General features: G+C 40.1%; 1 protein-coding gene across 1 annotated transcript in view; it reads right to left on the bottom strand.

The window, feature by feature from the left end:
* A2ML1 (alpha-2-macroglobulin like 1) overlaps positions 1 to 14,276 on the bottom strand; it is a 35,100-nt gene that overhangs the window by 16,730 nt on the left and 4,094 nt on the right. Inside the window, exons 5-20 of the mRNA XM_033117499.1 lie at positions 12,189 to 12,209; positions 11,249 to 11,408; positions 10,892 to 10,976; positions 10,280 to 10,406; positions 9,732 to 9,846; positions 9,313 to 9,422; positions 7,924 to 8,091; positions 6,432 to 6,659; positions 4,766 to 4,826; positions 4,387 to 4,532; positions 3,748 to 3,897; positions 3,114 to 3,308; positions 2,244 to 2,337; positions 1,806 to 1,923; positions 966 to 1,194; positions 652 to 778 (exon numbers count right to left, since the gene is read on the bottom strand). Coding sequence (XP_032973390.1) covers positions 652 to 778; positions 966 to 1,194; positions 1,806 to 1,923; positions 2,244 to 2,337; positions 3,114 to 3,308; positions 3,748 to 3,897; positions 4,387 to 4,532; positions 4,766 to 4,826; positions 6,432 to 6,659; positions 7,924 to 8,091; positions 9,313 to 9,422; positions 9,732 to 9,846; positions 10,280 to 10,406; positions 10,892 to 10,976; positions 11,249 to 11,408; positions 12,189 to 12,209 — 2,134 coding nt within the window. The remainder of the gene's footprint in view (positions 1 to 651; positions 779 to 965; positions 1,195 to 1,805; positions 1,924 to 2,243; positions 2,338 to 3,113; positions 3,309 to 3,747; positions 3,898 to 4,386; positions 4,533 to 4,765; positions 4,827 to 6,431; positions 6,660 to 7,923; positions 8,092 to 9,312; positions 9,423 to 9,731; positions 9,847 to 10,279; positions 10,407 to 10,891; positions 10,977 to 11,248; positions 11,409 to 12,188; positions 12,210 to 14,276) is intronic.

Raw genomic sequence — 14,276 nt, 5'->3', positions numbered from 1 at the left:
AGAAGTAATGAGATGTCATTTCCGAGATTTGGTTTTAAAAAAGACTGCAGCTTCTGTTTTGGGACGTAGATTTCCCTTGAATCTCTCGCTCTGGAGAAATCCAGCTGTTCTTGTGAGGAACAGAGGCTTTGGAATGAACTTGGAAGTAGATCTCCCAGTCAGGTCTTCAGATGAGAACGCAGACCTGGCTGACAGCTTGACTGGAATTTCATGAGACACCTTGAGCCAGAGGCACCCAGTTAAGCTGCACCCCGATTACTGACTCACAGATACTGTGTGATAATGTTCATTCTTTTAAGCCACTGAGTTGTAAGGTAATTTGTTAAGCAGCAGTGGATAACTAATACACCTGAAGACTGTACTTTGAGTTGCAAGGAACTAATCCATGAGCAAATACTAGAGTTAGTATGGTGATGAAATGAGTTAATCTATGTAAAGCAATTAGAATAGTGCCTGGCCCATAATAAGCACTTGGTTAGTAACGTGATGATATATCCCCAGTCCTGGCAAAAATATTAAGAGCTCCCCCTTTCACACTCAAAATAGTCCAATTTGGATAATTCTTTAGGTCACCTATCAAAGAGTATTTGCTTATTTATTTGTAACATAGACTTAGGAAGGAGAAAAACAGAGACCACTTCCTTCTCTTACCTAACTTGATGGCTGTGATATTCCAGTGATAGGTTTTTGCTTCATCCGCACAGAGACAGCTGGAGGCTTGAGAATCTGGCCATGATTCTACTTGGTACTCATCTGATTTAGCCAGGTTAGTCTGAACCTGAAGAGGATGTTTAAGAGATGAAGGGTATGAGCAAAGGAGATGGCACACAGAGGCTCAGGAAAATGTGGGGGCTAAAACACCAGCATTGCCTTCTCTTTCTCAGGCAAAACTGATACGCTTCCATTTAGGGACAAACTTATGGTGTGGGGTGCTGGCATCTACTTCCTGTATCCCCAGTTCTTACCCTGATGCAATCCTTTAGATAATTGAAGATGGTGGCAGTAAGACGAAAGGATTCCCCACGAACCACAGAGTAAGGGAGAGTCAGATCAACAAAGAATGGCTTGAACGCAGTGAGTCCAACAGTGGGTGAAAGACCAAAGCCATTGGACTGGGAGGTGCAAAAAGTCATGGCCTTCCACTTGGTGATGGTATCAGGAACTGTGAGGTGGACAGACTCCTTCCCTGAGTTACTGTGAGAACACAAGAACCCAGGTGAGGCAGACAGCAGGAGAAAGAGAGCCTTTGGGAATTAAACTACAAATTTATCTGCAGAAGTGAATTTTCTTCTTGTTGTGCGTGGGAGGAATAGCAAAGAGTCAACTGGACTGGAGAACACGTGAATCTCAGACTGTGACTCTTCAAGTGAATGGAGATGTACAAATACTGGAGAAGGGCGATGCCTGAGTATGTTGGGTGTGGTATGTGTGAGTGAGCATGTGTGTGCAAACATATCTGAAGGAGAGGCCAGTGCTCTCTGAATCTATGAAGATAGGTGCTCTTATGATTTGTCAAATGAGCAGGTAAGCAGTGAGCAAGAACCAAACTAATGTCAATATGTCCCTTTAAGTTTGTGCGGACCTGAAGTGAGAACGCACTGTCTGCACTATGTGAATGTGAAGACGTGTGAGTTTGTTTTGAGTGATTATATATGGTTGTATAGGAATTCAGGGAAAGAAACACATTCCCATATCCCCATTAAACCTTCTTGGCTTGAGACTTAGATTCTTTAGAAATGATCTGATCCTGAGTTTTCTGCTGACTCCACACTATAATCTTGCTGTACCACTGAGGTATCACTTACCCAACAGGAAACAGATCCCAGAGCCAAGTCTCTGGGAAATACTGGCGGACCTGAGAATCCTCTGACTGAATTGAAGAAGATGGTGACTCAAAAGCCAATGGAGCAATATGATCACTTTCTAAGGAGACCAAGAATAAAGGAATTTTAGAAAACAGAACACTTCTGTTGTCAGATAAATTGAGGTGACGAGACTACTAATCACAAGACCAGTGACAGACACACAGATTTGGCCAGGGAATGAGTAGATAAAGCCTTCAGACTTCAAAAGCCCTCCCCAGAGAGAAAGATTCTTGGGAAACTGCCTGCATCTATGACCCACAACCTACTATCATTCTGAGGCTAGAGGCTCAGGGCAAGAAAAGGAGGCAAAGAGGGAGCTTTCAGAGTTCCATAATTCTAAACCTCTCAGTGACCCCACAAGCCACAGGGATAGCTTACCTCCACCCATTATGTTGCTATATTTTGCAGACTGGTGACTGCAATCTACTGGGTTCTTGATTTTGGCATTGGACAGTATTTTTAGGCCCATGTTCTGAAAAGTACCAAAGAGAAAAGCGAAAATATTAAGTCCCCTCCCTTAGTACAAGGGCTACCTGCCTAGGAATTCTACCCTCAAAGGGTTGAACTAAGACATCCCTTTCCTATTAATGGTGAGACTGTGGTTATTACCCAATACTCAGCCACCAAGATTGGTTCACTTCTGTTCCAGCTAGTGTGAAAGGTTTTCAATTAAACTTATTTCATGGTTAAATATGTTTAATGCTTCTTTCAAATATTAGTCACTGTGTCCTTATTATTTGATTTAGACTATAAACTTTCTGAAGCCAGGAATCACATCACCTCAATCAAGTCAACAAAAAATAAATTGTGTATTTTGAAGGATCCAGAATTAGAATATAAAGATGAACAAGACATGGTTCCTGACCTCCTGGTCAGGCTGGGGCCCCAGCATCCCAAGCTTCTGCTCATAAAATAGATGCAGTATTTTTATAACGATAAGAGACTGCTGGCCTACCTTTCCTCATTTTTCTTCTTAATGTTCCCATGGAAATCAATATTTGGGGAATCACAGAGAGAAGAAGACAGCCTCTCACAGTGGTTCTCTTCCAATGCAACTAGTCAATTTCTTCAAGCATTAGAACCAAGAGAGGTTACCTTACCTATCAAGAGGTTTTTTAGGGTTTTCTTCAAGATTTTATCCCTGTCAGTGCCCACACGACTCTTTCTGCTTTTTAGATATGGACTTTCCTTCTCCCTCCTCCCATTACCACTGTTTCTATAAGAAAAAAGACGGGTAAAGATATCTACCTGGAAAAATCTGAAAAGGTTCGTGCCTTCAGAGATCCAAGGCCTCCACATAATTGAATGCCTGCTCCAACGCTCTTCAGGCACTGAAACAATGAGGGGTCGAGGAAGGTCCCGTGGGCCAGACACTGGGCACTGATCATATTCGGCTACCTGATAGGGGTAGTGACCATACCAAAATGGGAACATCCCATATACCTGAGACAAAAGGGAGGAAAGAAAGAAAGCATTGGCACAGTGAAGTCAATTGAGAAAGTTCTCGCAGATTCTGGTGCTATAGTTCACCTCCTCGATATTATTTCTCTTCATTCCTCCAGAATTCTTCCTATATTTATTTATTTCATCATAACCTCTTCCTTACTTTTTAAATTTGAACCTTTACCTCACCTTTTTTTCATAATCAGTTCCCCTTATCTCCTATTTCATCTTCTTTCCTTATCTCTATGTCCATATTAACTGTGCCCTTCGCATACCATCAATTCTACCTCTATTTTCACATCCTTTTCTACCACCTTATAGTAGTGTACTATTTCCCTAAGACTTTCTTTCCCACTTCCTGGAACCCATCCCTTGTTCAAGGTAGTCAAATGGTCTTCCCTGCCAACTCCCTCTTCCCACCCATTAGCAGACTACTCACAGAGTGGTTGCTCAGCTCTCTCTCTGGCCGAAGCAGTGAGACACCCTCATCCACGGCCCGGACTGCACACAGGGACCCAGGAGCTGCCTGTAGCTGTAGTTCCACATCTGCTCCTGGAAGCTGCTGGGAAGGTGAGAAGCCAAGGGAAACCTGGGGAAGGAAAAAATATAACTTGGGGATCAGGTAAGCCTGGACAGGAGGAGAAAAAAATGTAATTTGGATCATCAGCCAACATGCACCAGTTATGGTATCCAGCCCACTCTTTCGCTTTCATACTGATTTTTCCTTTATAAAGTCTAGGGCCTTGAGAACCAATGTCTTACAACAGAGTTAAGGAAAGTGAGCAGCAGAGTAGAATGATACAGAATATTTAAAAGACAAAAAGTAGGGGGGAAAAAAAACATATGTAATAGCTATATTTGGAATAGCTGCATATGTGATTTCCCCATATGACTTTTTAAAAAGAAGCAGGAAAGAGACAGATATCAACAAAACATACTAACGGTATAAATACAATATGATATCCAACTTCAATATTATCTTATTTCCCTGCCCCTGCTTTATCTCCAACCCTGGCATACACAAGATCTTTCTCTATGCCCAGATCTTTTCTTCACCCTCCTCAAAGTGTCATTTTACCTGATTATCAAAGCACATCTCTACTGAGAACTGAATTTTGTCAGCTATAACACCTCCACTGGGAAAAATGGCATAGATCACCAGGGAAGGATCAGGGGCTAGTCTGGAATTGAAGGTCAGTGAGAGAGAGAAGGAGCTTTTCAGTCCTGAAAGACAAGAGGTGATACACAGGGATGAGCCTGCATTCACGTACCAATGACACCCGAGGACATGTTTGCACTTCTCATTGGGCCAGCTGCAGGCCTCATAATGCAAGTTACTTCTCATGTTCCTATTCTTCTATGGTTATTGGTACTGTTCTGTTTTCATTACTTTTATGCATAATAACTGTTTTACGGAAGTTTCAAATATCTTTTCCATGAGAAGCATGAACACTCACCTTTCTTCTTAGAGTTCAGGTGTTTCTGCCCCTCCATCTCCAAACTTCCTTTCCCTATTAACTAAAGAGAACAAAAAAATCATCAACAGCATAGATATTATGGGAGTGTAACCTTGACCCCACTTCTGGAGCATCACTGCATCTCTCCATAAGGAGAGGCTCCTTTCATAGGCCCAGAGCCTGGCTCAGTACTTCACGGAGCATCCTCTAGCTTGTCAAATGTTGGACACTGCCAACAGTCCCGATGCCTCTTCCTCCAGTTGGAGGTCTGCCTGAGAACCACAGAGGTTGGTGGGTGGCGACAAAGGTCATCATTGCCTCAAGTGAGATAGAATAGAAACCATTCTTCGTAGTAGATAACTGTCCACCATTTCTTGAAGATCTCCAGGTTTTATTCTCTTATAATCCTTGTAACATAAATTCAGCTAAAATGCATCCTCACAACTGTTTTTTATTACCACTCAATGCAAAAGCCAACGGAAATGAGTGCACCTTAAACTGCCTTGAGTCCTTCTGCCATTGGACTCTCTGGAAGAGAAATCCGTTTCTAACTTTCCTTGTTCACTCTCACTTGAAACTGAATCCAGTGAAATTATTTTTAAGCATGCTGTCATTTCTGATGCCAGTCAAGGGCTCTATGACCAGTTCCTTAGACCATCATCTGACACTCAGTCCTTCCACACTGAGCAACCCCAGCTCCACTTTTCTCCTAGGTCTCCCCACACTTCGGTCCCGAAGACAGTGCCTGTCATCACTCTGACTTGTTATTTTCCCCCTATGTCTCCTCATTCCGTTGTGCCAGGATGATCGTTTTAGCTTGATGAAGACACTGGAATGATTCAGTGTGGAGAAAATCTTTCAGATACTTGGGGAGGAAAGGAATGAAGAGACTTGGACCACCAAACCTGAGGTTTACATAAGTCTAATGCCTCAGCATCACCAAGGTGACCAATAAAGCTTCTTATCTTTATACATGTCTTTCAGGCTACAAGTTGTGATTTTATTTCTCCAACAAGAGTGCTATCAATGTTAATTTTAACCCTCCATCATCTATTTTTAGAATATTGACCAATGAAACACAGAATAAAATTTATTCTCAGTTCCATCCTCTCCTCAGACTCCCTCCTACCCACCCACCCAGCTCCTTTTCAGCCCTGGCCAGCAACATTTTCTTGTTAATTCCTCCTTTTGTTTTCCCACACAATTTCCTTGGGCTCTTGCTGAAAATCTCTTTATTCCTCATTTTACCCCATCCTTTACACTTACACTATGCAATACAGTAGCTGCTGGCCACATGTGACTACTGAGCCTTGGACATGTGGCTAGTCTAAACTCCGTTAAGTATAATAAAATACAGACTTTGAGTTTCAAAGAACTGAAATTCAGTTAAAACAAAGAATGTAAAATATCTATTAATAATTTTTATATTAATTTCATGTTGAAATGATCAGGTATTGGATATATTAGATTAAAATAAAATATATTTTAAAAATTGGTTTCACCTGTTCTTTTAACTTTTTTTAAATGTGGCTCCTAAAAATTTTGAAATTACTTATGTGTCTTGCATTATCTCTATCTGGACAGTCTATCCACCCTCTCCTGGTCATTCTCCCCATTCCCTCTCCTTCCCAACACACTTTTACCAATCCTCATTTCCCAGTCTCACATAGTAGGAGAAGGTGATTTCCTGGCCAGGGTTTGCATCAGTTGGATCAATGTAATAATCCACCAGTACTTCCTGGGGCAGCCCACATTCCAAGGTACCCTTTAGTGGGCGGATGCCAACGAAGCTGCGAGTTGTGTTGTAGAAGGGTTGCAGGTGCAGGTAGGCATTTTGGTAGTATCCAGCCATCTGGTTTTGCTTATATACCAAATCTTCCTTTTGGAACCTGCCCTGAGGAAGAGGGGAAAAAAAGCTCTTTTAGCATGTACCCCGGCCATATTAACCCCGTGGACTTGTTATGATTTTCAAATAGACCTGTCTCAAATCATCGCTGCCAAAGAATGGCATGTAGATATTTCCACAGAGGTCCAGCCAAGGATGTTTGAGGACTCCACGATAGTGGCTGTGTACAGCGGCATTTTGGTATGTAGGGGAGTGAAAAACGGGCTGAATTATAGTTGTCAAGTATTGGGAAATTGTGATGATATACCTTCACAGACTGATGCCTAGGGAATAGATAAGCATGACTATGGTTATATAGAAATTAAAGAATATATCCCAAGGACAATAAAACTAGGTATAGAGAGCAATAAAACTGAAATAATTATTTCTTAGTGATCAAGTGATGCCTAAGGAAATAGTTAAATTAGCCACAAGGCAAATAGCATGTGTTTGCTTAAGCAGTGTGGCTGAATGAGTACATTAATGGCTCCCTGCCTCAACATCCTTTACCATCTCAGCTTTCAGTGCTTTGTTAGCCTAACTGTGGGCCCATCAGATGACTTATTGTTGGAAATGGGATGTTAGCATAAGTGCGCTAAGTAGAGGCTTGGAAAAGCCCTTGCACGTCCACTTTGGTTCTTGTACCTCCTCATAACTGAGAATACACCTGGTTAGCATGCGGGAGCATGAGAGACATGGGGAGCCCCAGCAGACAGCGAGCTGATCTACAGACATAAGGAGTCCACCAAGATCAGTCAAGCTGCCCATCTGACTAGCCCAGGGGCACGAGCTATAAATGGTTTTTGTTGTATAATACTAAAGTTTTGTAGTTGTTTGTTAAGCACCATTGAGTGACAGTTGACAACTAATACAAGTAGCCTTCCTTATAAGTATCCAATAGCTAGACTTCACTTCTTTGCCATTTTCATGAGTAACTGGGGGAGGAGTAAAGGGACAGGAGGAAGAAGACAATTCTAGGCCATTTTTCTACTCTCTACCCTGAGTTCAAATTAGGATCAAATACAGATGGGAATAAGTTATAAGATGAATTAGTAGAAAGAGCAATTTTTATCTCAATGGTCATTTATTTGATTGATATTAAAACAAGCAGGACCTAAGAAAAAGTTTTTGCCAACTGGGCAGCAGAACTACTAGTGAGTGAAAGTGATCAAATTACAAATGGGGCAGGAGGAAGAAAAAAAACAGGAAAATTTTGAAGTTTTCCTTTAGGGAAGGCTTTAGTGCTGGAAAGCTGGTCCTTCCCAGTGCTTACCTCCAGAGAAATGTCTGTTCCATTCCAATGAACTGTATCCAGCTTGAAGGGAGCAAGGCCATTTTCGTCAGTAATTAGGGTGTGGTTGATGGTTCCATTTGTGCCATGAATCACCAGAAACACTGCATGATTCTTGAGGAGGGAGCCATCATGGCCGCTAACTCTTATCTGAGAGGTGAAGGTCATTAGATTTAGGTTTGGAGTTGGTTTGAGTATGAGGTAAAGTGACATGATAACAGAAACTCTAACACATTTCAGGAAAGAATACAGAAATAGGTAAATGTGATTCAAGGGTTGGAAACAAGGATATATGAGGAACTAAGAAACACACAGAAGTTGCTTAGTCTGGTGCAGAAGTATATTTGCCACTTAGTTACCGTGTTTCACCGAAAATAAGACCCGGCATTATATTATATTATATTATATTATATTATATTATATTATATTATATTATATTAAGACTCAGTCTTATAGTATTGTAAAATAAGACCAGGTCTTATATTAATTTTTGCTCCAAAAGACGCATTAGAGCTGATAGTCTGGCTAGGTCTTATTTTAGGGGAAACAATGGTAATGAAGCTTTAGGGCCCTTCATTTGCAGAAGCCCTTCCCAAGACTCTGTACAGTATTTGTTTTCATTTTCTTAGAGAATCCTCTTCCACTCCCAAATTGTATAATCCTTAGGCTTTAAGGAAATCTGGATCTACTCTTAATCTAGAGAAAAGATAACTAAGGAATAAATGGATCTAAATATATACATTAGTGTGTTTACTGAGAAGTGAAGAAAGATAAGCTGTACAGAGGGGAAATTGTTAGGTATTAGAAAGAAGACACTAACAAAGGAAGTTATAAAATATCTAAAAAAGAAAAAAAATGCTTAAGGAGATACAAATGGCTCTCTGTCAAGGAAAGTTTGATATTAACCTTGCCTAGCTGCAGAAGCCCAGACTAGGTGGTTTCTCCAGATAACTTACACCCCTAAAATTCCAAGATTTGAACACTAGAACATGAGCCCCTGGCTTTAGAAAAGGCACTGAAGTCACATTAATATTGAAGGTACATCTCAGGTGGGATTAAAGGCAGCACTGCCTGAGAAGAGTAGACATTCTGGACGCAGGCTGCCTGGGTTTTATCATAGTTACCACTCACTAGCTATATAACCTTGGGAAAATCACTTAACCTCTCTGTGCCTCAGTCTGTCTCCTCATCTGTAAAAGGGTACAAATAATAATGTCTATCTCACAGGATTATTGAAAGATTAAATAAGTGAATATACATAGAATACTTAGAATAATGCCAAGTTAGTCTTATTAGTATATGTCTACAGGAAAGAGGCAATAGTAGATGGTTAAGCAATTTTTGTTTGTACAGAAACAAGTTTCAACATACCTTCCCACTGAAGGGGAAATTGGGGTAATAATAATCATTGGTGTCTTCAAAGGTCATTGATCCTATTTGTGTAGAAATGTAGATATCCTGTGTGGTATTAGCTTCCACTCCTGCAGAGGGAAACCAGATATATGATCATCTAAATGTCTGATATCCTCACCTTCATGTGTAACATAAAATTCCTGAAAGGAGGTGCCCCAGAAGTATAAAGCTGAATATATTTCTGACCAAAGATCCAAACCAATTCCTCTTCCCCAAACTCTGGAGGACATAAGTAGGCAGATTTCTCTTTGACTATGAACTAGGAACAGTCACTCCCAAATGCTAATGAGGGTAGTTGAATCCTCTGAGTAGGGGTGTCCTTGGGACAGCCCGTTTTCTTTCTTTTTGCTTAATGAACCAAGGAGTATCACACTTACCTGTGCCTTCCTCCACCACAGTAGTCACAATATTGATGTTGTTTCTGTACATATAACCAGTGAAGTTGAAGGTGGACATGTCCACAGAAGCTGAGAAGCATCCTGCTTTGTCAGTCTAATGAAGCAATCAGAGAGAGAATGAATAACCTAATCTCTACTTCATATGGAAATAATTCCTTATCTCCATACTTTAGTTTCTCCATCTTTAAGATAGAAATACTCTCCTGTAACATGGAGTATACACCTACGCATATATAATCATGAAATGACTTTCAAGCTCCAAGATATAAGAAGGGGAAAAGAACCAACTGCAGACAGGAAAATTGTATCTCCCAAAGGTTTTGATTAATTTCTTGATTACAAGGCAGATTCTGAAAGACTTTATCTCTTTAGAATAAAGAAGACTGCTTTGTTCTTTGGAACAAGTATAATAATCATGTGAAATGCTTTCTACTTTGGACTTTCTACCACTTTTCTGTATTGGCGCTTACTTACTTGCTCTTTAGGACATGTGAATAAGTTTCCTTTTCTATATCCCATTTACTCACCTGTCCAGAGAGTTTCCGGCATTTGTCAGGTAGCTGTTCACGTTCTGCCTCATGAAACCAGTAAGTATATGCCTTTTGACACACTGATACCTGCACTGCCCCTAGCATGGGCTTTCCATACGTGTACCTAACCCAGAAAAGCATGAAGAGTCAGCGTTGGAAAATTCCACTTGAAATCCAACCGTCCTCCCCCAAACACCAATTTTCCTTCTTTCCCACACTCCAATCTCTGCAAGTACTCTGACAATCTTACCCTTCTCCAGCTCTCGTTCATTTCCCTGCTTTACTCAAGCCTTAGAGTATTGCCATTACACAATAAGTACCATCCAAAGGACAGAATAGGGTCTTTCTTTTTCCTTACCCCTATTTCTCCATGGGATTCACTATTGTGTTCAGCACAAAGTAAACACTAAATCAATAATGCTGGCTGAGTGAGCAGTGGGAAGTAAGAGCCGAAACACAATTAGGAAATGTGTTCTTGGAGAAGTCATGACTACATAAAATAGCCCAAGTTTTACTCTCTACCTCCATAATCCCTCTTCCCATGACACTCCCTCGTCACACCTCACAGTGTAGCTTTAATCTCTACCAGATCCAGAGCTTTATTCTTACCTACAACAAACTTTTACTAAGAAAGATTCCTCCACCATTGATAACTTCTTGGGCTCCACCACTTCCACCTTAAACTTGGGCAGCACTGGAGAGAGTGAAAAGAGAAATGGAAAAAGAATAGGAAGAGAACTTGACCACATAGGTAGTGAATGGTGGGGGTATAAAAACAGTGATAATTAAATTAATAAAATTAAGGGGGGCATTATTAAGGTAAAACGCACCTGAATTTATTAGCTGACTTAGCACTGATTCAAAAATAAATAAGTACCCCTCCCCATAGCAGATCTTTACTTTACCTTTGCTGATTTTGAGACCAGGTTATGTCCAACACTTGGACCTGTTCATCCTCCCACCTACCATATTCTTCCACACTGAAGGTGCCAAAGTTCTTGTTCTCTTCCACTGCCACTGCGTAGGTGCCCAGCATTGCCTCTGGTGCCAACTGGAAGGATAACTCTGCAATGCCTTGCTCGGGCACCACTTCTAGCCACTGTGCGATCCTGTTGTTATTTGGATCCTGTGTCCATTAAAAAGAAACTTCACAATGTGCCTGCCTGTCTGATTCCCACTTTGCACTGCAAAAAGCAGTTAAAGAATCCCCTACTGTCTATGTCTGGGAAGAACAGCTCCCTGGGTTATTTATAATTGTCTTCATTACTGAATGAGATAACTTTACCTATAGGTCCAGCCCCCATTTGGGAAGAAAAAGGTCCTTGCGGTTTCAAATGATCAGACTGAGTCCTCTAAGGTGTTATGACCAGTTTCAGAAAGTGGGCTTTAGGATGTCCTCTACGAAGAGTGTTTACTCTATTCTTGGTCCCTATTAAGGGACAATGCTCAGGGGATTGATTGTAAGATACCTGAGAGATAGGTAATGTAATGGAAGAATGGAGGGGATGCTGTGGAGAATTCACGCTTCTAGCCCCTTTCTGTCTTAATACTTCTCACAGGTATTCATGTCACATTTAACTGTCAAGTATCTATGACAAGAGCTTAATACCGAAGACTAAGAGGAGTACAGAACAAAGGCTAGTTGAACTGGCATAGCACAGAAGAGTTACAGGAATCAGAGTGGGTGGGTTAGTCACAGCAGAGGTTGCTGACTTTATCCACAGGTTTAGGACTGAGTGGGCAGACGCAAGAGAACAAGCACGGTTTAGGTGGAATTGTGGGCACTCGGGTGCTGGGGCAGCCTCAGGCTCTGGACCAGAGTTCTTTCTGGCTTCAAAGTTTAGCACCAAACTCTCATTTGTCCTTCTCCACAACTGACAGAAAAGAAAAAGAAACTTCTACTTACCTGCAGTTCCACTATGGAATACTGAAAAGGAAAACAAGATAATGTGGGTTAAAGCAGGATAAGCAATAAGGACAGGCTTGCTGAAAGCAAAACATTCACAAAGACCTCTTTCTTTCTCTGTGTCCCACTCCTTCCTTTCAAATGGCTCTTTTGTGCCCTGATAAGAGTAACAATGGGGCAAAGGCTTATTGGCTGGGAGAGGGGAGAAAAGAGATTTTCTCAAAGAGGTTGCCAGTCTCCAAACATTTGAAGAAATGGAGTTTCAGACCTGCCAGCAGCCTTCCGTGCTCTGTGACCAGCTCTTCTATAAAATGCCCTAAGAGAAGTGTTAGCACCTGGAGGCTCCCTATTGTTTGTTTGTTTTTTTAAGCTTTTTATTAAAATATAGCTAACATAGAATATTATATCACTTTCAGGTGTACACCATAGTTATTAATGCTGTCTATTGTTTAAACCTCTTCTTTGAGCCAACTCTCTCCTGGCCACATCTCCTGCTGTCTGAATGCCACTGGGCAGGATCCTTACTTTCAAGAATTGCAAAAAATTTTCTAAAAACAATTTTATTTAGAAGAGCTCCATTAAAGGATCATGTGTAGTTTCCTCAAGGAAAGGGATGCTAAAACCATTAAGTTGGTGGGGAGCAGGTCATTGGGCTAGGAGTTTGAATATCACCCCAAAATTACTTGCCAATTTCAAAGGAAAAAGATATAGCTTTACATTAAGGAAATTAGGCTATCACCACCTTAACCAATAATCAAACTCATCATCACTAATGGAAAACCGGACATTATGTGCTTCATGAAGAGAGACATTTGAGTTTCATAGCATTACCTAATGAGTATTTTTGCTAAAACCGTTTAGCTTAAATCTAATTAACACCTCATACCTACTTCCAGAAGACAGGAGAACAAGTTATATTATACAATAAGGACATAATCAGACAAATTAAGAATGTTGAATATTCTGTAAAACAACTAGGATTCCTAAAAAGTCAATGTCATATTTCAGAATGAGGACATTTTAAAAGCCATCTATCCTGATCTCTCTCAGAAAAAAAAAAAGGTCAACGTAATGAAAAAATAAGGGGGGGTTATTTTATATTAAGAAAAAAAATTTAAACATGATAATCAAATATAATGCATAGATTTTTTTGGCTCCTATTTTGAAAAAAAACACTCAAAGTCATTTGGAGAAAACTGACGTAGGTCTGCATATTAAATGATATTAAATAATTATTGTTAGGTTTCTTATGTGTAACAATGAAATCATGATTGTTTATAAAAAAGATATTCTTTTTGAAGATACATGCTAAAGTATTTAGGAGTAACATGTTATGATGCCTACAATGTACTTTTGAATGACTTAGCAAAAAAATGATAGATTAAAACAATTGTGGTAAAACAAAACAAATGTTGAATCTTTGGTGTTATGTTTGAAAATTTTAATAATAAAAAGTTGAAAATAAAATGACTGCTCATGATAATTTTTCTATGAGAGAATTATCTTTTTACTGTGATGTTTTTGTTTGTGTAAGATGTTTTGTTTTGTTTTTTAATTTTTTACTGGGAAACAGCCATGGTCATTGGTTACACATTGCTTTGATGCTACAATAGCATAGTTGACTCTTTTAAGGAGGCAGCTCACAGTGGGCCATGCAGGGATTGAACTGGCAACCTTGGTGTTATCAGCACCATGCTCTAACCAACTGAGCTAACCAGTCACCCCAAGATGTTCTGATTTTTTTTTTTATTGTAACAGAATTTTATAAAATCATGGCCAAGGAAATAGATAATTGCAATGTCTAGGATGTGAATATAATTAAAAATCTAATTAGAGACTGTTCATTTACTGGACCCAGGGCTTTCAAATTAGTATTACATCCTCTTTTTTTTTTTTTTTTTTTAGTATTACATCCTCTTAAAAGGACTTGCAACTAAATGAGATTGAAAACTGGAATTTAGACATGGGGGTCTCAGAGAGGGCACAAAGTTTGGCTCTCACTTGGAAAGGAGTTGGAATGAAACCTAGTTGGTGCTTGCCATTGATTTTTGGACCAAGTACTATGTGATGCCAACCAGTGAAGAAGCA

This window comes from Rhinolophus ferrumequinum, chromosome 10 (genome assembly GCF_004115265.2).
Source record: "Rhinolophus ferrumequinum isolate MPI-CBG mRhiFer1 chromosome 10, mRhiFer1_v1.p, whole genome shotgun sequence".
Taxonomy (NCBI): domain Eukaryota; kingdom Metazoa; phylum Chordata; class Mammalia; order Chiroptera; family Rhinolophidae; genus Rhinolophus; species Rhinolophus ferrumequinum.
The sequence above is the reverse complement of the archived record's forward strand: the minus strand, read 5'-3'. Positions and strand labels throughout refer to the sequence as shown.